At 35.8% G+C, this 24,784-nt stretch overlaps 2 protein-coding genes across 2 annotated transcripts in view; one reads left to right on the top strand and one right to left on the bottom strand.

Moving 5' to 3' along the window:
• Positions 1-167: 167 nt before the first annotated feature.
• On the top strand, positions 168-14,397 carry LOC113759934 (microtubule-associated protein 70-1-like). Its single transcript, XM_027302514.1, has 8 exons — positions 168-783; positions 851-945; positions 4,057-4,224; positions 4,332-4,490; positions 4,584-4,730; positions 4,912-4,983; positions 6,662-7,192; positions 14,098-14,397. The coding sequence occupies exons 1-8, from the start codon at positions 168-170 to the stop codon at positions 14,350-14,352; spliced, it is 2,043 nt and encodes a 680-aa protein (XP_027158315.1). The 3' UTR covers positions 14,353-14,397.
• A 1,759-nt stretch (positions 14,398-16,156) lies between these two features.
• The window catches only part of LOC113759933, a 10,018-nt gene continuing 1,390 nt past the window's right edge, over positions 16,157-24,784 (bottom strand). Inside the window, exons 2-4 of the mRNA XM_027302512.1 lie at positions 18,393-18,599; positions 17,921-18,311; positions 16,157-16,589 (exon numbers count right to left, since the gene is read on the bottom strand). Of these exons, the coding sequence (XP_027158313.1) occupies positions 16,157-16,589; positions 17,921-18,311; positions 18,393-18,599 (1,031 nt within the window). The remainder of the gene's footprint in view (positions 16,590-17,920; positions 18,312-18,392; positions 18,600-24,784) is intronic.

Raw genomic sequence — 24,784 nt, 5'->3', positions numbered from 1 at the left:
AGTTCTCTACTGCTTACCATCCACAGATAGATGGCCAGACGGAAAGGTTGAACAGATGCCTCGAGACGTACCTCAGGTGCCTGTGTTTTCAGCAACCTCACAAGTGGAAACAATGGTTAGCTGCAGCAGAGTGGTGGTATAATACTAACTATCACACAGCGCTACACATGACTCCCTTCCAAGCATTGTATGGTTACCCCCCTCCACAACTAGGCCTAGATGTGGTAAGATCTCCAGTGGCATCAGCGAAATTATGGTTAGGAGATCGACTGAAGTGGAATGAGATGCTCCGCGACAACCTCTTAAAGGCGCAGAATAGAATGAAGCAGTTTGTTGACAAAGGAAGGACCGAAAGGAGCTTTAGTATTGGGGATTCAGTTTACCTCAAACTGCAACCATACAGGCAATCTTCAGTTGCTCTCAGGAGAAATCTTAAGCTATCCTCTAAGTACTATGGGCCTTACAAGATTGTGCAGAAAGTAGGCAGTGCCGCTTATAAATTAGAATTACCAGAGGACTCCACCATTCATCCTGTCTTCCACGTATCCTTGCTCAAACCTTCTACCAAAGGAGTTAGTCCCACCCAGGATCTACCACTGACAACTGAGAATGGCCAAGTCAAGATTGCACCAGAGAGTATACTAGCAACTAGAGAGGTAGTGAGGAAGCGGCAGAAGGTGCTCCAGGTATTGGTTAAATGGCTAAACTTGACTCCAGATGACTCCACTTGGGAGGATGCCTCTGTCCTTCGGTCTCAATTCCCTAACTTTCAGTTCAATCCCAGTGAGGATTGTGTTGAGGAGGGGGTGTTGTTATGATCCGCATGACCATCAACTCCATGCATTTGCAGGCCAGCGGATCATTCCCATGAAGAGGCAAGCTAAAAACGTGAGCAGCTGTGTGGCTGCATGGCTGACGTGGCAAAAGGGTGAAGCACGTGAGGAAGTTAGCTGCAATTCTGTTAGGACTCAGTTGGATCACCGTTAAATGTAGGACAAAATAAGCATTGTTAGCATGACAATTCTGATCTAGAATCTTCTGACCGTAGCTATAAGTAGAAGGATAAATTCTGAGATGTAACAGTTTTTGGAATGGAATGAATTCTCCCTTCTCGTTTCTTTTTCTCCTCTTTCTCCCCTTTTATTAATTTCTGGGATCATAACATATGTTCTCTAGGGATCACTTCATTGCTTGCGTTTATGGGATTTTTTGTACTTTTTGGAACTGGAAACTTTGGCATTCAGCTCAAGAACGCTGGAAATCAGTGTAAGATCATTTTGTCATTGTCGGGGTGGAAGACTTGGATTTGCAATTGGTAGGATCCTGTATTAGGGACTTGTACTGTATTTTCATGTAGTAATGAAGTGAATGTTGTTAATGGGAATACTTGCTCTTAGATTTCAAGTTAAAAGAGATTCAATTGCTTTCACAGGACTTGTGAATTACTGACCAAGCACAGATGCACTCTATTACTTCCTGTCGGCTTGGTTCAAAATATCCCTTTTTAATTTCACAAAGTTGAATTTTGATAGGTTGCATTTTAGTGGGTATTTTGGGCATTATTGCACAATTAATTGACTAAATATTTTCGTTAATTGGGTGGATTCTACTGATATTTTGTTTTGGTGCTAATTGCAGGAATGGTTGCTGAAAAGTGCTTAAATTCAACTTTTAGAAGATTCATCGGACGTGGGGCCCGTTTGAGAAGCTGAAGAAACCTAATTGTAATAGATTTTATTTTTATATATTTCTAGGGAGTCTGGCTGCAAATTGGAAAACAAGTAACAATTTTTCGGCTATTGTGGGGATTGTATTTTATCTCTCGCGCGGCTTAGGTTAGAAGGTAGTCTTTTTCTTTATTTTTTGGGATGACACTGGAGTGCCGCAGCTTTGTAGAGAGAAAGGCAGCAGACACCAGCCACTTTTGTTGACTTTGGGGATTCTGTGAGCTTTTCATTGTTCTTGGACCAAATTGAGAAATGAAAACAATTCTCCAATCTCTCGTATGTTTCTTGTGTGGGAGAAGAAGGAAAGCTTAAAGGAGCCGCCATTGTTGACTTTGCTTTTGGTTGTCCTACCTTGCGTGAATTGAATTGGAGAGCAGAAACAATCTCGTGTTTTTCTTCCCTCCTGTGGTGTATCGAAGCGGGAGAATCGAGTTGCACACCTTTCTCAATTCTCCACGCGCGGCCTAATTTCCACTAATGAGGAACTAAACCCCAAATTCTAGTCAAGGGGGCAACTGACGAATTGGTTCACCGATTACTGTGAGATCTAAGCCGTTGTTAATTATTTTCTCCGTTTATTGGTATTTATATACTCCCTGCTCTTAATTGTTGTAGTTCTTATGTATGATTGATTAGTGCGCAATAATTAATTATTCATAGAGACTATTTTGCTAAATAGGGGTAATTGAATCCGTAATTGTTCGTTACCTCTATCCCAGTAGCAACTGGTATAATTGGGTTTATGTCAGGGGAATATATGATCTAGCTTAAATAAACCCTCATAGCGTGTTTATTGGTTAGGATTGGGCCTTTCTAATTATTAATGCAATCTGGAAATTAAATCATACGGTCGTACCTAGGGTTGTTTTTGGGTTAGAGAAATAGCTAACGATCGTACCTTAGCTATCGATAAATTACGGAAGGGTTGGTCGTTTAGCGCGTGCGAGACAACTATAACCAATCTATTAGTAGATGTTGGAATTATATTTGAATCAATGATCAGTTGCATGAACCATTTCTGAAGTGTACCCTTGGCTAGAGTTTCTCTTAATTATTTCTTTTAATTAATTATTTCTTTGCATTTAATTTGTTTAGTTGGCATTTGATACCAAAACCCCCCATTAATCTTGGTTTGAAAGGAAGCAAAAATATCTTGCTAGTCCCTGAGGAGACGACCCTGCTTACCACTGTCTACTAGTTAGGGAATTCAGTTAAATAATTAATTCAGGTATATAGGATTAAGCAAACTCTTCGGGAACAGGGTGAATCAAGTAACCCATTGCACACCTAGAGTCCCTGCTCCAGTACTCGAATTGATTACTGACTGTTCCAGGTGGTAGTTAGGATTTATTTATTATTATTGCACAGGTTCGGCACCTGTCAAATTTATATATAATCACTTCTGATACTTTATTTGCTCTGTTATTTGATTTCTTTTACTTACCAGTGCTGGTTGTGTGGTTCGTTATTGTGAACTAGTCCAAAATTCTTCCATTTTCCATCACGCACGAGCTACTTAACTTTTAACTAAAATGCCTCCGAAAGAGTGTACAAGCCATTAGTATGCACTGTGGTTATTTTTGATATATCGACCATCTGAGCTCCCTTTGCTGTTCTTAAGTTTCATAGCTCTTGCACAAAGGTGGTTGATTTTGATTGCTGCTGCTAATAGAAAGGGTTAGAGTTCATTTCCTCGGGATACTGTCAACACCAGCTTTTTCACTTACCTTCTACCAAAACACACACACACACACACACACACGGTCTGAATTCCAATTTCATTGTTGTCATTGCATGATACAGGTTTCTCAATCCCCCAAATGATTATTTAAAATATTATTTGAAATAATTATTGCAACACTTCTGTGATATGATATATGTACGATAAAAGGTTGTTAGAAAGATAAAAAACTGATTAAAAATTGTAGTTGCGATACAAGCAAAATAATATTTGAAAAAACTATTGCTATCCAAACACACTTAGGCCTCTCACCCGACTAAGAATGACTGGACAGTCAAATGTAATTTTCTCGGCAGTGGCCATGGCCTGTATGTGGATTTCATACATATATCAAGATGAGTAGAAGAAAGAATGTCAGACAAAAGGAATAAAGAAAAATCAGAAAAAAAATAATTGCCGACCACGTTTGACATAGATCAACCATGACCACTAGAATTTCATAGCTTTTTGTGGGTTATTGTTCTTCTTTCTTGCTCGACTGGAGGTATTCCCTGGAGTCTTATATTCGGTTGTCTAGCCCTATTTGTAATAAAAATGCTCCAATGTGAGAAGGTATTGCTCCATGGTTTGTTGCTGCTGTTTTTCTAGATTGCGAAGCTGCAAGATGATAATAAAGCATTAGATCGCCTAACCAAGTCAAAAGAAGCTGTTTTACTGAAGGCTGAGAGAACTGTGCAACTGGCATTGGCGAAGGCACCTATGGTGGATGATCTCCAGAATAAAAACCAGGAGTTGATGAAGCAAATAGAAATTTGCCAGGGTCTGATCAGTAATGCTATTTCCTTTTTGAGGCTTTTTCCAATAGTTTGCTGAGCTGCACTTGATCTTACCATTTACATTTACTTGTCAAAACACATTAATGACAGGAGGAAAATAAAATTTTGGATAAATTACACCATCAGAATGTTGCCGAGGTTGAAAAACTAACCCAGACTGTGCGTGAACTTGAGGAAGCGGTTCTGGCTGGTGGGGCAGCTGCTAATGCTGTGCGGGATTACCAGCGGAAAGTTCAAGAGATGAATGTATTGTCGTAATTCGATTTGCCTTTGAATATCCTCAAATTGAAGGTGTGTGTGCAACCATTTGATCAATTATTTATACATTTGGTTCTCCTGGAGGAGAGGAAAACTCTGGACCGGGAGCTGGCCCGTGCAAAGGTGACAGCAAACAGGGTTGCAACAGTGGTTGCTAATGAGTGGAAAGATGCTAATGACAAGGTTATGCCTGTAAAGCAATGGCTTGAAGAAAGAAGGTTCTTGCAGGTATAATTCATTTCCATTTCCAGTTGATTGCCAAAAAAAAAGCACTTTTTAAAGCTGATTTTCATGTATCTCTTTTATTTTCACTGCCTTTCCTGCCTCTGCACTTTATTGCTCTTCCACTTGAGTGTTTTGCTCTGCCATTTCTGCCAATTTGTAGTAATAACCATATTTGTTGTCACAGAGTGAGATGCAGCAATTGCGAAACAAACTTGCCATTTCTGAGAGAACAGCGAAATCTGAAGCTCAATTGAAGGTTATAGTTGGTTTATGGAGAAAATGCCTAATAAGCTTTCAACTCCTTATTAATTTGTCTTTTCTTGTTGGTTTTTTAGGGTATAAACTAAGAAACAACACCTAAGTGTTGTAAAAAAAAACTTATAAGAGACTTGTATTGAAGGTGAAAAATGAGCTTATATGTTATTCATTCATTAATTCACTATTTATAGTGATTACATGAAATAAACTAAAAAATATTCAACTAATAATTATCCTAAAACTATCAACAAAATATAATCTTCTTCTACTAGCAAATCTTAGCTAAAATATTTGTTAACAAACCAACATGATCTTTGGTTAACAAATATCCTTATTTTTCTAATAACTAAATTATTTTGATATCAAACTCAATCTAATAAAATCTGAAGAAAAAGCTGGCATATCTCAACACTCCTCCTTGCCACTTTTGCTGCAGATTTTCAATTGTCTTCTCAAATTTTTTGAATCTTGGTTTGGACGAGACTTTTGTAAGAAGTTCTGCAATTGATGATTAGCCTTGCAATGAACTTCTTCCTTTGGGTTTTTATGCAAGCTAAATATTAATCTTGCAACAAACCACTTCTTTTGTCTTCTCATGCTAAACTCCACATAAAAGATGATTTTTTTTTAATGTTTCCAAATAACCTTCTCATAGGTTTAAAGTGGAACATCCTTTGACGATATTTGAACTTATACAGAAAATATGAAATTCTGCATGGTTTTTCATTTTGTCATCACCATCAAAATTTGTAGACTCGAAAACAGCAATATTATAATCTTGATAAATATTAGGAATCAATTTGATACCTCCTGACTTATCAATGATCTCCTCCTGAATTTTTTCTGGATCTGAATTCTTGATTTCATCATCATATTCCACTTTAGAATTGTCAAAATCTAACCAATTCATAGTGAAACTTTTCCTTTTTATTTTAATTGAGAATAATTTATTCTCAATCAAATCATTAGCCATTATCCTTGTGAAAACGGCATAAAAAACTGATATGTGAATACTGGTTTTGGATCTGTGTCTAACTGTAACTTTGTGGTCTCTAATTTGTATATCCATCAGCTCTTCAAATGCTGGTGAAACAAAATTCGTTTCCACCATATCCCCGTAGATCATTGACTACCAAATAAGTCCAAAATTTTATGGCTCAAATTTGGTAAGTTTTACCACTAAAAGTTGAAACATTTGGCAAAAAGTTCTTTCCTGTCATGGTTTTGAACTTATAAAGGATCCTCACCAATGCACTTACTCTCAAAAAAAGACTCAGGCTCTTAAGATATAGGCTCTGATACCACTTTGTTGGTTTTTAAGGCATAAACTAAGAAACAACACCTTAGTGTTGCAAAAAAAAACTTATAAGAGACTTGTATTGAAGGTGGAAAATGAGCTTATGTTATTCATTCATTAACTCACTATTTATAGTGATTATATGAAATAAACTAAAAAATATTCAACTAATAATTATCCTAAAAATCTCAACAAAATATAATCTTCTTCTACTAGCAAATCTTAGCTAAAATATTTGTTAACAAACCAACATGATTTTTGGTTAACAAATATCCTTATTTTTCTAATAACTAAATTATTTTGATATCAAACTCAATCTGATAAAATCTGTAGGAAAAGCTGGCATATCTCAACACTTCTCACTGTCTCTTGTATCCAGGAAAAATATCAAATGCGGCTCAAAGTTCCAGAGGAAACTTTGCGATCACCAAACTCAAGCGTTCGCAACACACCAGATGGAAGAAGTTCAAGCAATGGTCTTTCACGCCGTCAATCACTTGGTGGAGCCGAAAATATATCTAAGCTGACCTCCAATGGTTTTTTGCCCAAGAGGTCACCATCCTTTCAGATGAGATCTTCTGGTAGCAGTACGGTGTTGAAGCATGCAAAAGGGACATCGAAGTCCTTTGATGGAGGCTCACGGTCATTAGATAGGAGTAAAATTCTTTTAAATGGAACTGGTCCCAACTTCAAAATGAGCCAATCTTGTAATGGGACCAAGGATAGTGAGCCTCAAAAGAGTACCTGGAAAGAAAATCAAGATGAAAAACCTAGTGATGTACAAGTAACAGAAACAGATGATACCGTGCCAGGTTTACTATATGATTTACTACAGAAAGAGGTGGTTGCTTTGAGGAAAGCTGGTCATGAAAAGGATCAAAGCCTCAAAGATAAAGATGATGCAATTGAGGTAGATTTTATTATCCTGCGATCTTACAATTGCAATGAAAATTAGGTTTCCTAAGTGACAGGTGCCGAACCTGTGCAATAATAAATACCTGCTCAAACAAAATATAATTTCTGTAGATAGCGATAAGCAGGGTCGAATCCACAGGGACTGGGGATATTTGTCTCTTTTAGAGTTCAAATTAACAATGGGGGATTTTAGGAAAATTATCAATAAGTTATACTAATCAAATATCATAATTAAATAAAAATTAAATAGCAAACTATAGAAACTCAAATAGTATTAAACAACTCTAGTCAAGAAGCAACTTCGGAAATGGTTCTTCTAATTGATCATCGATGCAAGAATATTCCACATATAAACTGATAAACAAGTTATAATTGTCAAACAAATGATGACAATCAATTCCTCCGTAATTATCGATAGCTAAGGTACGACCGTCAGCTATTGCCCTAATTGCAAAATAATCCTAGGTACGACCATAGAATTAAATTTCACAATTGCCTTAAGATTTAGAGAAACCCTGTTCTAACCAAACAACACGCTACGAGGGTTGTCTACGAATTAGCCCGTATATTTCCCTGACATAATCTTAACTATGCCAGTTACCACTAATATAGAACAATCAAACAATTACGGATTTAATTATTCTAACTGGCTCTAGGTTATTGAATTAATCTAACATCCGGGCCCAGGACAATTGAATAATACAATAACCATAAGAAAATAAAGCAGAAAATATACGGATACCAGAAAATAATAGAAAAGCTAAAATCGATTCGATCTCACAATTTAAGTCGAACCAAATCCTCCGTTGTTCTTGACTAGAAGAAGGGATTTAGTTCATCCCTATTGAGGAGAACCCACGCCAGATTGTCACAATACTTCTGGCGTACATACGAACCAAAGAGAACGCCTGAATCCGGAAAAGAAAGAAAACTAAATTGTCTCTAAAACTAAGGTCTCAACCCTCTGTACGTTTCTCCCTTTTTAAAACCAAAAAAAAGTCTAATGCTATCTCTAGTGGTCCCCACTGAATTGAGAGTCCAAGGACCAAAGAATTGGAGCTTTTCCAAAGTCCTTGTTTTTAGCTTCCTCTTTACCCGTAAGACTCCTAGTACAAGTCCACCCTTTTCAGCATAAAGATAGGAAATCCCTTTTTGTAGCATCCTGTGGAGCCCGGCTTGTATTTCCTTTTAGAACTTCCCATGTGTGGAGTGTTTTTCTCAATAAAGTCTCCTTTTTAGCACTTGTTTGCTCCACTTCCTGTAATTAGGGCCAAATACCAAATATAAGTACATTTCAACAATTAAAACAATATTTGGTAACGACAAAGAGGGAAATTAACCATAAAATTAACAACAAATTATGCCCTATCAATTCTCCCCACACCTGAATCATGCTTGCCCTCAAGCATGAGAACAGCAATTGAACACCAAATTTTGACAATGGCTATTGCTCCAACTACCGTATTGCCAAGATACCCAGAAAAACATATATCAAGCATCACAGGTTAAGATCAAAGAAAAACTACCTCGGTTAGCCTCTTAACCACCAACTCCTCCAATTTAAAGTAAACTAATCTAAGAAAAAGGAATGGTTGCTCACATTTATCAGCAAATGGCCCAACTATTAACCAAAATCTCAACATTAAGATCACAAACCGGCAAGCTGACTTATTCACATACTAACACAATCTTTACTTCACTTCTTTTTCCTTTTTTTTTTCTTTCTTTTTTTGTTCTTTTTTTTTTTTGAATAACAAAAGACTTAGTCTATAGCCCTTAGAGCCTTTTGACGCGAACTCGAACATTTGCCAGATGGAAGAGCCCGGTTACTCAGCTCCAATCGCTATGGGACCACGCACTCATAGTAACTACTACCTTTTGACGCGAGAATCAACACTTTAGGTGAAGATCCCCGGTTACTCGGTACTAATCACTAGCGGAGTACAGTCAACTCTTATTTACAACCATATAGCACAATAACTAAAAATAATACAAAAATAACAGCAGCCAGCCTCAAATTTCCAAACATGGAGAACTAAAATTAATAACTGGACCAATTCACATGAAAAATGCCAACAATCATTCCTTATGCCTAGAAAAGTTAACCAAAAATTGGAAAAGTTAAGCAATTATTGATATTCACCAAAGAGATGTTCCTGAACTTAACCACATCAACTTGATACCTTTTTATTAATAAACTTGATAATAGCAGAATTAGAGACAACAATCCAGCATCAAACTTGGTATTCATATGAAGACTGACCACTAGAAAAAAAAAAAGAAAAGAAAATAAACGAAAAAGGAGATAAATATCAAACTAAAACAAAGGAAAAACCTCTAGAACCTAAAAACTAAAAATACTAGCAACACAACGATCCCCCCCACACCTAATTCATACATTGCCCTCAATGTGATAATGTAAGAGTAGAAGGAAGGAGAGGGGCAACGGTACTTCCCTGAAGTCATCAAAATAGGGGCGGTTCAGGTGGAAATTGTGGATCAACTCACATCTGGAGCTGGAGCCATTCGTGGCTTCACCGTGGACTCTCGATATCACTCTAAGCAACAAGAGACTACAATTGCCAACAAATAATGGAAGCCAGAAATTCAAAGTAATAACAATTTTAAAGCCAACCCAATGAGCAAAGTGCACAATTCAATCACCTAGAGGACATACAAATACCCCAACACTTATAGCAATGGCAATCAATAAGCACTTGTGGTCCCAAACTAGTCAATTTCAAAATCAATGCAGTCCAAAGTGCAACACATGCTTCCAAGAGCTTAGTAAAGGAAACCAAAAGGATAAAATGCTCCTAAACAAGGCAATCAGAGGCAACTAACTTCAATAAGCAAATTTAAGCGTTACAGGCACCTCCCAATTTAACAAGCAAATTACCCACAATTAGAAACAAATCACAGCAAATTAGACATAATGGGACCCAAAATCGTAACAACCGCCTCCAATTGGACAGTCAATTACCCAATTCAACCTGCCAAAATCAGCAATTAACCCAAGAAATGCTCAAATCACCTCCTGCTTTATCCAAAACAACTCAATCACAGGTTGGACAGAAACGACTCAATCACAAATGCCCAGAAGTCACAACTCGATCAATTGGGCAACTAATAACACAGGATAAACAAATGTTAAACAACTACCATCGCCAGTACCACTGGTAAATGCACAGGGGCAAATTAAATCAAAGAGCCAACCGAATCCACTAAGAGATACAAACAACACCAGACCGTACTCCAAGAGCCTAAACAAATGACAGTTATATTAGACTAGGCAAATCAGTTGCAGGACATCACCCAATGCACTGGCTCCAGTAACACAGATGCAATTCAATCAAATTTACTCAGTGAAATCGCAAGCATCAAAATCCCATCAACATCAAGAAATCAGAATCGGGGACCACAAAATTAACAAGAAAAACCTGGCACCAGGGAGGTTGGGCTACCGACGGCGGCGCTGAGCTGTGCGTCGCGAGTGGTGCAGGTTGAGTGGTGCGCGAGGAAGTGGGCTGGACGAGATGCGACGCGCGTGTAAGGAAGCAACGAGCTGGGGAAGGTAGCGTTGTCGGCGCTCGTGAGTGTCGCGCGAGTGGGTAGCCGCTGGTGGATGGCTGCTGTCGGTGTGCGGCTGTGAGCTCGCGATGATGAGCGAGGGAGACGCGGGGCTGCTTGTGGCGTTGGTGGAGCGTGAGCTGCGTGGGAGGGAGAGAGATCTGGTGGCGGAGGCTTCAGACAGCGAGGCGCGCTGGAGTGGAGCTTGAGTTGAGGTGGCCGAGAGGGTGGCAAGCTGGTGGTGCTCGCGTGGTGGTGGCGGAGATGCGCGAAGTGAGCTCGCCGCTGTGTGGGATGTCGCGCTCAGTGGTGCGCGGAGAGAGAGAGAGATGAGCGCGGGCAGCGGCCTGGGGATGGCGAGCTGGTGGCGGGCGAGGGAGGAGCGGCGCGGCTGGAGATGGCGATGGAGAGAATGTCGCGCCAGGTGGAGCTGCGACGCTCGGCTGTTGGAGGTGGAGGTCCATGGGCTCCAGGCGACAGGCGGCGGCGAGGGATTTCGGCCAAAGAGAAAAAGAAAAGAAGAAGAAGGAAGCGGGGAAGAAGAGGAAGAAGAGGGAAAGAAGAAAAAAAGGAAAGAAAGAAACAAAAAGAAGGGGAAAAAAAGAAACAAAAATTTTTCTTTTGGGATTTTTTTTTTTTTTTAGAATTGAATTGAGATTGGAAAATTCGATTTTTGAATACCAAAACCGAAAATGAAAAAGGAAATTACTTTTATTTTAAAATTTTTTCCCTTTTTATTTTTTATTTTTAATTGAAAAATTATTTCCTTTGTTTTTGGGTCGTCAAACACCGCGTGGGCACGCCAAGATTGCACTTCCTGGTCACAGTAGAGGAAAATATTAAGACCGACTACCACCCAAATGAGAAACGACAAAATGAAAGTAATGAACAACGAAAAATGATAAAACTAATATTTTTGGTTGCCTCCCAAAAAACACCTTTTTTTAACGTCTTTGGCTAGACATTGTCATGTTTGCTCAGGGAGGATAAAATCTTGTGGCTCGTTTCAGTGCTTCATCCTTTATATAATCCTGATAGCCCTCGTAAATAGAGTAATCCTTGAGCACACGAGCTACGAGCTTCCATGAACTAGTTGATGGCGCCAAATAATCAAGCAGTGATCTCCATTCTTCATCCACTGCTCCATCAAGAGCATTCAACGGTTCAAGATATTTTACCATAGCTACTCTTAACTCATTTCTGCAATGAGACTCAAACACTTCCGGTATAACAAAATCAATCTCATTAACAGAAGTTATAGAGTAAGAGTCAGGGGAATATAGATTAAGGGATGGAGTGGGTGTCATCGCATTTAGTAATTGCTCACTGGATTCGTTCACTAGGGTAATTTGATGTTGGAGTCTCATGTCTTCCACTTCAACTTCCTTTTCAACTGCATCTTTGGATCCTCCTTCTTGAGACTCTTGCAGTTCCATATCACTTGTCAGGATAATTGCACTCTCACCTTCCTTAGAGTCATTGATGGTCTGTGAGGGCAATTCTGACATGAATGACGATTGTTGAGACTCTTGCTGTTGAAAACTCATTGGCCCCTTTTCATAATTAACGTTGGAGTTATCCCACCATCCTTGATCATACCGGTTTGAATAAGGGTCATACCACGTTTGAGATCGAGGTGAAGAATCTCCAAATTTTTTTTTAAGATAGTCACTTAGGTAGTCTTGATATTCGGGGCATATACCGGTTGAATAATCCCTGGCATAACAAATTTCACAGGTTGCAGCAGCCATTCTTTCTTTAAGAGAGTTTAATGCCTCTGAATATGCAAACTTAGAAAAAAAACAAGCCTCATTGTCTTCCCTGGAAACAAAATCCAGTATATCACCAAAATACGGAGTGTTAGAAGCCATAACCTATATAAAAAAAATAAGAGAAAAATAAATAAAAAATAAAATAAAAACAAGATGAACTCAAAAAGAAACAAATTAATCTGGCACCAGTCCCCGGCAACGGCGCCAAAAATTGACAGGTGCCGAACCTGTGCAATAATAAATACCTGCTCAAACAAAATATAATTTCTGTAGATAGTGATAAGCAGGGTCGAATCCACAGGGACTGGGGATATTTGTCTCTTTTAGAGTTCAAATTAACAATGGGGGATTTTAGGAAAATTATCAATAAGTTATACTAATCAAATATCATAATTAAATAAAAATTAAATAGCAAACTATAGAAACTCAAATAGTATTAGACTACTCTAGTCAAGAAGCAACTTCGGAAATGGTTCTTCTAATTGATCATTGATGCAAGAATATTCCACATATAAACTGATAAACAAGTTATAATTGTCAAACAAATGATGACAATCAATTCCTCCGTAATTATCGATAGCTAAGGTACGACCGTCAGCTATTGCTCTAATTGCAAAATAATCCTAGGTACGACCATAGAATTAAATTTCACAATTGCCTTAAGATTTAGAGAAACCCTGTTCTAACCAAACAACACGCTATGAGGGTTGTCTACGAATTAGCCCGTATATTTCCCTGACATAATCTTGACTATGCCAGTTACCACTAATATAGAACAATCAAACAATTACGGATTTAATTATTCTAACTGGCTCTAGGTTATTGAATTAATCTAACATCTGGGCCCAGGACAATTGAATAATACAATAACCATAAGAAAATAAAGCAGAAAATATACGGATACCAGAAAATAATAGAAAAGCTAAAATCGATTCGATCTCACAATTTAAGTCGAACCAAATCCTCCGTTGTTCTTGACTAGAAGAAGGGATTTAGTTCATCCCTATTGAGGAGAACCCACGCCAGATTGTCACAATACTTCTGGCGTACATACGAACCAAAGAGAACGCCTGAATCCGGAAAAGAAAGAAAACTAAATTGTCTCTAAAACTAAGCTCCCAACCCTCTGTACGTTTCTCCCTTTTTAAAACCAAAAGAAAGTCTAATGCTATCTCTAGTGGTCCCCACTGAATTGAGAGTCCAAGGACCAAAGAATTGGAGCTTTTCCAAAGTCCTTGTTTTTAGTTTCCTCTTTGCCCGTAAGACTCCTAGTACAAGTCCACCCTTTTCAGCATAAAGATAGCAAATCCCTTTTTGTAGCATCCTGTGGAGCCCGGCTTGTATTTCCTTTTAGAACTTCCCATGTGTGGAGTGTTTTTCTCAATAAAGTCTCCTTTTTAGCACTTGTTTGCTCCACTTCCTGTAATTAGGGCCAAATACCAAATATAAGTACATTTCAACAATTAAAATAATATTTGGCAAGGACAAAGAGGGAAATTAACCATAAAATTAACAACAAATTATGCCCTATCACTAAGTACTAATTCTTCTTGTTCAGATGTTGGCAAAAAAAGTAGAAACTTTAACAAAGGCAATGGAAGTTGAGGCTAAGAAGATGAGAAGAGAAGTAGCTGCCATGGAGAAAGAGGTGGCTGCCATGCGTGTTGAGAAAGAGCACGAAAATAGAGCAAAAAGATTTGCTAATCCCAAGGGTCCAGTGAACAGTTCTCAGTTGATACCTGGAAGGTATGCTGCATGCCTTATGTTTTATGAACAGAAGCCATTCTATATTGTTCCTAACGTTACTGCTTAGTATAGTGATACTCTAATTACCAAACATGATTATAGATTTTGTGCTGCTGTTAGGGTTTTGTGATTTCTGTTATTTTTTCTGCCTGGAAATGTGATTGATTATGTCCTTGTATAATGATTGGCATACACAGTTTGGAATAGAATTGCTTTTATACCTGTTGTACACTGGATACTCAGTGTCTACAAGGAATTTATGCCACATCTCCATGGCTCGATGTCTTTCTTTTTTTGGTGCTTCCCAAGTACACGGGTACCCTTTTTTTTTTAGAGAGAACAGAGACGTGAACAAGAATCTTTCTTGAAGCTGAAGTTTTGCTTGTGATTTATGTTGAATGCATTTGGTCTGTGCTTTAACTACTTAATGACTTGTAGACTGCATTTCAAAGCATGAAGAGACCCTTTTTTGCTGCTAAGTTTTGTGAAACACATGGTTTTATTGTCTGCTAAGAGTTTGATCTCATCCTGTTGCTACTTTTGAGGGAGAATACCATTCTCAATTTGAAGTTTGTTGATTTTGGATAATCTATTTTACTGATACCTTTTGAATAATCAAGAACTTGGAAGCAACTGCGGCTAATTTCTTTCAAGTTCATAGTTTGGATGGACAAAAGTATAGAGCCTAAGAAATTTGTAGACACATACAGATAAGACTTCAGAACCTTAGAAAGTAAAAGGGTGTTCATTTCATAGTGTAGGTGTAATTCAAAGCTGATGAAGCACTTTATTCTTTGAGTTTGGTTATTGTGTTCGGTCTAAACCAAGGTATTACAGGAATTTATCTGCAAAAGTTGTCCACAGGTTGAAATGTTGTTAAATGCATTATGCATCCATTGGTAGTGTGCTAAATGGCAGTTGGAGTTCTGTTGAAATGGTGGTGGCATCTGTGGTGCAAGTATGTAGTGCAAGTGGCTTTTCATGCCTGTTTTGAATGATTTTTACTTTGTGGCTTTTACCATATTTAAGAAAAACCCAGGAATTTTCCCTTTCAATCTTGATCAAGTTCCGAAAGTGAAATGTTTGGGGAATGACATAAGCGATTCTAATTTCATATGATTATTTGGAGAAAGACATGGTATAATAATCTGATCTTTGGGTCCCTCCTAATCATGTTATGGAAGTCTTAGGTCCCCAAACTCTGGATTTATGCCAGCTGATGCTTCAATTTTATTTGCTTAATTTTGCTTGAACAAGCTTTTCTGTTGAAGATAGAGAAATTCTCCGTGGACCTTGGTATTGCATATATTCTCGCTTCTTACGTTTTAAGGACGATCAATGAAGATGCAAATACTTCAAGTACTGAAATGTTTGGCTTCATTTTCTGATTTCCATCATCTTAGAAATTTGAACTGGTGCACTGTGTTTTCTACGGACATGCAGCCGAAGTGCAATGACGGAGCCAGGATTTTGGGGGGGGGGGTCAAAATTTTTTCCTAATAAAATTATCTTAATATAGTATGTTCAAAATAATTTTCTTCTATTTAAATATATGACATCTAAAAATATTAAATATTAAATTTAATTATAAATGTATGTCTATTCATAAATATGCGGTACAGTCATAACAAAAATTAACAAAAAAGATAACCTTTGATTAAATATCTTATAACATCACAAACCATCCAATTTATATATATATATATATATATATAACCATGTAATATAAATGTAACTATTTTCAATTGAAAAAAAGATAAAAGTTATGTTAACATACTTTGAAATTTCAATATCTTTTCTTAGAAGTAAATTGAGCTCTACGCTCTTTCATAGAACTAAATTCATTTATGATTGAATCACTGCTAAATTTTTCAGCAACTTCCTTTTCTATATACAGTTAGATAATCATTCAATAAATTATCTTCCATCTTGTTTTGGAGCTTTGTCTTGATTATTTTCATAATTGAAAATGTCCGCTCTGCAGTTGCAGTTGATACAAGAAGAGTAAGAACAAGTCTAATCAATCGATCAATAAGATGATATATCACTGATTTTCTTGTCTTCACCAAGCCTTGACATAACTCATGAATACCAGATAATTCTTGCAATTCAAGATGATTTGGAATATCGAGCTCAAAATGTTGAAGTTCTATTCTTAGACGTACTAGTTCTTGCTCCATAAAATCATTCGGATAGAACTTCTCTACAAGTTTACAAATATCATCAATCTTGAACAGCATAAATCCATTTCTAGGATCTGAAGCAGTGCTCAAAACAAGCAATTCCACGGTATGATCATTAAACCTGCTATGTAACTCTTGCAATTGATAATCAATTTGACAGGGTGTCGAGTCTGTGCAATAATAATTAGCTACTCAAGAAAAATACAAATTTTGTATATAGCGGTGAGTAGGGTCGAATTCACAGGGATTGGGGATAATTCGTTTCTTCTAGAATTCAGCACATGGGGGATTTTTGGATAATATAAAATGACTAATGAACTAACTAATGAAATAACTAATAAACAAAAATTAATCAATAACCAATACGACTCTAGCCAAAGGTGCAACTTTTCAGACACGGTCCATTCAACTGATCATCGATGCAAAGATAATTCAATTACTCATTACTAGATTGGTTATAGTTGTCATACACGCAATGAACAACCAACCTTTCCTTAATTTCTCGATAGTTAAGGTACGACCGTTAACTATTTCTCTAACCAAGAAATAACCCTAAGTACGACCATAGGATTTAATTACTCGATTGCATTAATAATTAGAAAAGCTCAACCCTAACCAACAAACACGCTACGAGGGTTTGTTCAAGTTAGATCATACGTTTCCCTAACATGAAACCAATCACGCTAGTCGCCACTGGTATTAATCAATTGAACAATTACGGATTCAATCAATTAATTTGGCATTAGATCATTAAGTTAATTCGAATATCGGGCCCTTGACATTCAAATAACATAACAAGCATAAACAATTAAATCAGGAAACGTACAAATACCAATAAATAAAAGAAATAAGTAAAATAATTAGATCTCACAGATGTTCGGAACCGAGTCCTTAAATTGACCTTCGACTAGAAAAAATGAATTAGTTCATCTTCATGGAGGAAATCCCATGCAAAAGTGCAGAAGCAATTCTCTAAAACAAAGCTATGTTTCCGTCGTCCCCTCCCAAGAGATGGAAAAAGCGATACCCAAAAAGTATTAAAAACGAAGGAACTGGACAAGCCAGCCCACCAACGAAGTTCCCCTATTCTAAAACAAAACTACTACTTGTCTCGTGGTCCCCGAGGCGGATAAGGAACCAAACAAAAAACAAACCCAGCGTCCAGCACTTCTTGTCTTCTATTACCCGTGGGACTCCTAGTGCAAATCAATTCTTCGTCAGCATAAAGATAGGAAACCCGTTTCTGCTCTCCATGTGGGCCAGGTTTGTGGAGCTTTTAGAAGTCTCCCACGTGCGGAGCAATTATCTCAAGAAGGTCCTCTTTTTAAGCATATTTCAGTTCAACTTCCCCGTAGATAGGTTCAAATACCAAATATAATATATTAACAATTTAAACAATATTTGGCAGGGACAAAGGGGGAAATTAACAATAAAATTACTAACAATTAACACCCTATCACAATTGTTGCAAGAAATATATCCACTCGATAATAATGCTCCACACTAATCTCATCATGATGACTTCGAGATCTACCACGTCTTGCAATATATTGAGCATTCATACATGGGATATCAATTTGATGTTGCTCACAAAATAATTTAACTTTCACCAAGAAATCATCCCATCCCGAATCTCGAAAATTTTTCAGTAGCTTTGTTGTGCTTGAGCCAAGATGCATTGCATTCAAAATATCTTGAGATTTACGTTGCAATGCTATACAAAGAAGATGAGTAATTTCCATAATGTCTTTCATAAGATGCAAAGTGAAAACAAACTCAAAAGATAACAACTGATTCAAAGCAAAATTTGCATCTCCATGTTGAGAGTATGAACCTCCATCTACTGCAGTGTTACTTAAAACCACACAAGTAGCATTGAACATTTTCAGTAAACTAGAAATATAATCCAAATGAGAACCCTAACAAGTATCTCCAACTCGTTTTAAAGTGCCAATTTGATTAAGCCCCCTTCCAGTTTCAAGTTCACCATTAGCAATCTTAGTAGCAACTTCAATTGCTTGAGCCTCCTTTAATTCATCATTACGTTTGCTAGATGCAGTAACAATGTTGATAATAAAAACTAAATTGGAGAAGAATTGATGAACAAAAGCTACTTCTCTAGAAGTTGCAACTAAAGCAAGTCGAAACCTGTGAGCCAAACAATGAATGTAATAGGCATATGGACATTCATGGCAAATTAAAGCTTGCAAGCCTCTATTCAAAGATGACTAATTCATATATATATATATATATATATATATATATTAACTCTCATAATATAAACTAAAATTGTAAAAATTTAGGGGGGCCAATTTTATTTTACACACATATTTACATATTATGAATTAAAATTCTTAAAACTTAGGGGGGGCCATGGCCCGCCTCTGCCCCCCCCCCCCCTTGGCTCCATCATTGCCGAAGTGGTTTAACTCGCAACACACAATAACAAGAAGCCCAGCCAAGGACTAAGGAGCAGTTCTGGACAGAATTTGTATTAGTCCTTCTTTTTTGGTTTCCGTATCTTTACACTTATGGTTGTTTGTAAAATTGTAACAAGCATACCAATAACCCTCTGCTGTTTCCTTTGGCAAGAGAGATTATATGTAATGGTGCAAATACGGTGGAGGAACAAGTTGGTATGTTCTGACCTAGACTATGATCCCTCTTGCTTAGAAACCACGAAGAAATCGAGGAGATTGAAGTTGAGCTAACCTTTGCAGGAATTATTTGAGTGGCAGTGGTTGTGTGGTTGTATAGGTAGAATATTGGCATTTCCTTTGCCTTTACTCTTTTCAAGTTGTTTGCAGTCTATATTTGTAATCTGCAGTTAGTGTGATTGCTATTGGTTCAGGTTTGTCAATATTCTTGTAATCAGATGAAGATCATATTTCCCCTGCTGTATTTTGGTATCATGAATAGTTAAATGCGTTCGTCCATACTTCTAATGGTTTAATCAGCAAGGATTACTTCTAACGTGTTCGTCCAAACCGGCTTCTCTTTACATATGCATTTCATTTGCTTCTGACTATAAGTCAGCAAGGACTACTTTCAGTTTCATGGTGCTATAATTTGGTGTTTAAACGATGCAAAATTATTTTTTAACTGCAAAGTTTAATTCCATAAAATTCACGTTCCATATAAATTTGTCATCTCCAATTTATGATTTTAGTTACAATCTATTATTTTTGTCTATTAACCTTCTCATTTCATATTAATCTTCGCGTCTAAAAGTTGGTTTTAACTTTGTAACCACTTATTATTTTGAATGTTACTTTTTTGAATGTCAATAACATTCGAATTAGATGCGGATTTTGATCTTAAGGACATTTTTTTATTTTTTTTGACATAGTACCATTTGTCAATTGGCTCCAACTCCTACTCCTTCTTTAAGGGGCTGGATTCAAAGGGAACCTAGAGTGGATTAGTCTCCTCTAGTCTAGAATAATGCATTCAAGCACTATTGAAATTAACTGTAAATCGAGGATTTTGATCGAGTTGGTTTTTTTGTTTTATATATATTTGGTATATATATATTGGTCGATGTCATATTCTTTATTCATTTCTTTTATATTCTTCAGTTCTCACTTGAGATTAACCTTCAAATTTCGAGCTTTTTGCAGCATGAAATTTTGCCCATGTGTTCCTCTGCAAGGAATTATGCTTGTGTGAATGGTGATGTGATGTCAGTACTTGATCCATACAGACAGGGCCATGATCATTTGGATATGAATATAAATATGGGCTGTCTCCACCAAAGAGGAAAATCATTTGGATCCAAATATTCTCTTCATCTCCTCCAGGGTTGTCCACGTGCTGCGCCTGCTTGGTCAAAATATTCTGGGTCAGTTTGGCCTTTGTGTTTCCTTTCTGTCAGATAATCTTGCTCTCAAGCACGCGGCTTCACGTGCACGCGAGTTCCTTTCATAAGCAAGACAAGATGCTCTGATGCTACGATTTCTCTGCTGCTTGAACAGAAAATTAACAACGTTACTGGGGAGCTTGTTTTTAGTTCTATCCACTTTGTAATTTGGATCAGTGTACTTTTGCCCACGTCCTGAAGTTGTGTTCAATTAGTTGAACAGGTTCTCGTTACCGAACCAGAGGCCTTGCAATATTTGCTTTCATTTTTTTTATTTGCAACGATAACTATTTAACCGCTCTTACTTCTACTTTGTTGAGAGAGCCTTAGGCCTGGTAATATTTGCTTTCATTTTTTATTTATCTATAATGATAATTATTTAACATGCTCCTACTCTTACTCTGTTGTCATTTTTTTTATCTACAATGACAACTATTTAATTTACTTCTATTCTTACTCTATTGAGGAGAATTTAAAGAAGCTTGTGTAGGAGTTAGGAGTGAACCATTAGATAGAACAAGATGTACTATAGTACTACACTTTAAAGTACTTTTTGTGTGATACACTGGATAGGGGATCCACTAAGTGGGGATCTGAGCCTTTGATCTAGTGTACGGGAGAGTTTGGACCAAGTCACTATTCAATGTTTGCTTTCATGAAGATGGGATTTTACTACTACTATCAAATGTGCAGAAGTGTTGAAAATAAATATGTTGGTATTTATGATTAATATGGATAAACATCACCCAAATAGTTTTAGCATGCAATATACAAAAATGTTTACATTCACGTTTGAAAACATTAATTCAAAGACACGTTTGAAAACATTAATTCAAAGGATTTATTAGTCATACATGATTAGTGTATATACTACTCCGTCTAAATGCGAAATATTTTCTTCACATATTTTCACTTTGATAGAATGTTCAGTTGAGATAATGTATATTTTGGGGGGAAAAAAAACAAAAGAAGAAGAAACAAATGGTGCAAGTTGAGTCAGTAGGTGGCCCAATTTTATCCATTGGATTGAAAGTCTACACCATTAGCCAAATCCAATCCGTCAACCGTACAGAAGAGTGGCGCTTGACAAAAATTGGGCCTTAATGGTCTACCCGTACCAACTACCAACCTTATTTGACATTCTTGGTTTAACCTGTGCACTTTCGGTTCGTAGATTTGCGCAAAACCCTTGAAATACTAGTTAGCAAAAACTCGTATCATACATGCGTAGCACATCATTTTTTTATGTATAATAAAAAAAGCTTTCATATTTCATATACTTTAAAAATAATTTAAAATTTTTATTTTTAATTTATATTATAAAATAAGTAAAAAAAAATTTGACGTATATTACACTGCAAACTAAACAAAATTTTAAGTTTTGTGTAGGGATAATGACATATCTTCTGAATTATATATAGAGTAGTAACAATATATATCATAATTTACTATAGATTTTTATTCATGTCAAACAATAAGGTGATAAAATTTGAATAGATTTAATATCTCATATACAAAGATAAGAGTTAAAATATATTCATTGAAAATTATAGTAATTCTATCCATATTTTTTTCAGTTGTGTAACTTTTGAATATATTGTACCAGGACAAATTTATCTGCGTAATCTTGCCAAAATCATATTTTTGACACTAATACTTTAAGATTAATCAATACTTTAATCATACTTTTGAAAAGAATACTCGCAGATGATAGCCACAATTGTATATCTCCCTGCTTGAAACTTTTATTTCTTGTTGATATAGTGGTAACTTTTCCGCGTTTCATACGCTTGAATATAATGCTTTGATAGAAATATTATGAATTGAGTCCCAACTTTTTTCTTCTACTGCCATTTGATTGCTGATGGAACCACTACTAATGATCAAACAATACCTCGTCGGTAAACTTTGAACAAAAAAAAAGGACAAACAGAAAACAATCTGCAAAAAATTTCATTTCTATTTTTGATAGACAAATTTTATGTAAGTGAGATACGATTTAAACGATAGAAACAAACTAAATAATAAGCCACCTCTTTAATTTTAGAGATTTTTACTAGGGAAGGACAGCCCGCGCGACGCTCGGGAATTTGGTGCTTATTACTCAAGATAATTAATAATTGTTGTTTAATATTTTGTAGTATAGGAACTGAAGTATGATGATTTTATCATGTGCTTTTAACAGAAAAATCATAAGTTACATAGTGAGTCAATAAAATAATGTGCAATGAAACATCCTTATTCTTATACTATATAAGATTCTGTTGTGATCAAAGGTTATGTATGAATTTCAACCGCAAAGATAAGGGTAGTTTGAAAATGTAAGAATGTTTGAAATGCAATTGAAAAGTATCCAAAAATCTTTTCTAAAACTTATCCAAGATGATAAAATATTTTAAAGTATCAATTAGACTTCTCAGCTCTCGAATCTATATATGTTCGTGAAAGATCCCTCAAGCAATGCTTCTAATTTCTCTCTCAACTTAAGCTCAACCTGAATTATCAAGTCAAGTTTATCCATCAATCACTTTGCGTCCAATCTAATCTAAAATAATTTTATTTTAGACTAACTATTTATATAATTTGGTGGGCATAATATGACTTAATCGCATGTTTCTTATAGAGATAATAATGCCCAAAAATGATAGATAGATAAGAAAGTTAAGTGGTCTTTTTCAAAGTTTTGTAAAAACTATTCAGATTTGGTGTTTTTTGTTAGGGGCATCATTATATATATATATATATATATATATATATATATATAATAAAGTCATATTCTCATCCTTATCCTTTTAGTTTATCTCTTTCCTACATGGCTTATTGACATAGCAAGTAGGTGCAACGTGCTCTATGAGTTAACCTATGCTATTCTATCCCTCTTTTTTCTCTTGACTTTATAATTCTAGATAATCGTTCCATAATTATCTCTTCCATTCTCTTACCTTTTTTTTCCTTAACCCTAATCGTCAAGCCTAAATTTCCTGGGGATTAGTATAAATAATTTTGAATTATGTTTTTAAGTCTCTCTCATCTTCAACTCAAAAGTTCGAAATATCAATTCAAATATTAGATTATTTTTATCAGATTATCGCTATCGAAGATGCTCTACATTTTTACTCATATATATGGTTATCGATCTATTACTCATCACTTTATCAAGCAGTGCAGATGTTTACACTTTTTCACAATGTTTTTGGAAGGTTTTTTTTTTTTTTACTTCAATGCAAGGACCGGATTTGGAACTTCGTTTTTATTCTCTTCAATACAAGGACCACATTTGGACTTTGTTTATGCTCGTTGTATGTGGTCTGTAATTTCCTACACCTTCTTCATAGCTAGGTCATTGAATTTGAATTTTCTAAGTCTTCAAAAGTTACAATTTGGTTTTTTATTTCTGGCAAGGTTTTTATAATTAATTTGTTATTTCAATTTATGGATTCACTCTTCAATTCAAGTAGAACACATATTGCTTTTTTGGTTAGTGATTTAAAAGTGGCCTTTTGAACTATGTGTTTTCACATGATTTTTTAATTGCCTTTGACAATTTATTAATTGTCTTCAACAACGTATTAATTTTTTTTATTTTCTAGGTTTCTGGGATTAAAAAAATTTTGTGCATTTTTCAATGTTTTCTTTTAGACTTTGGTAGAAAGCTTCTAAAGAACAAGAATGTGTCACTGATTACATAAATGGCAAGGCATCAAGTTCATTATCATACAGCAATTCACATCATGCAATATACATCAAACTATTTAGATTTTTTATGTTTTTGACTTAATAGCAAAATACATCTTATGTTTTCGTTTTGGTTTCTATTAGCCATGAACAGATTTAGAAGGTTGTTGTGTTCCTATGACTTGATTGATTCTGAATTCTTATCTTTTATTAATATTTCATTCGGCTTCTTTTCTTTTCACATTAACCTTTAAGCCATTTATATTAAGTACCAAAATTGATGTTTTGGTAACGGGTTGGCCATTCTTTTGTTTACAGAAGATCAGCCAAGATTTGATCTTCCCGATTTTCAAGTTTTTGAATGTCATCATATTGTCGATTTTTTTTTTTGCATTTTTGAATTATTAATCACTGAATTAGATGTTTAAATTTACATTATAAGACTATTTTTGAATAACAATGTATTTAAGAAAGGTTATAATAGATTATACAATAAGTTTGTATTTTATGCAAATATTTTTATGAACTACACTAAATAATTTATTATTTTTAGACAATTCCCATTCAACGAATGGGTACAAAACTAGTTTCTTTATAATCTCATAAATAAGTTCAAATTTGCATAATTGTTAAAGATCTGATTTGAAACTATCTTGATTATAAAAAATTGGTGCAAATAATATTTTCTAAATTTGAAATTGTAGAAAATGGTAACTAAAATCAAAAGAAATTCCTCATATGAATTCAAATTGCAAACTATAGGTAGAAACTGCTTAATGATA

Source organism: Coffea eugenioides, chromosome 2 (assembly GCF_003713205.1).
Source record: "Coffea eugenioides isolate CCC68of chromosome 2, Ceug_1.0, whole genome shotgun sequence".
NCBI classification, from domain to species: Eukaryota; Viridiplantae; Streptophyta; class Magnoliopsida; order Gentianales; family Rubiaceae; genus Coffea; species Coffea eugenioides.
This window is presented reverse-complemented; position numbering and strand designations above follow the sequence as displayed.

Coding starts and splice junctions, on each gene's coding strand:
- LOC113759934 (XM_027302514.1), top strand. CDS start 168: ATGACTCCCTTCCAAGCATTGTATGGTTACCCCCCTCCACAACTAGGC. Junction 4,491..4,583: donor GGAAAGTTCAAGAGATGAAT/GTATTGTCGTAA, acceptor TTGGTTCTCCTG/GAGGAGAGGAAAACTCTGGA. Junction 7,193..14,097: donor ATAAAGATGATGCAATTGAG/GTAGATTTTATT, acceptor CTTCTTGTTCAG/ATGTTGGCAAAAAAAGTAGA.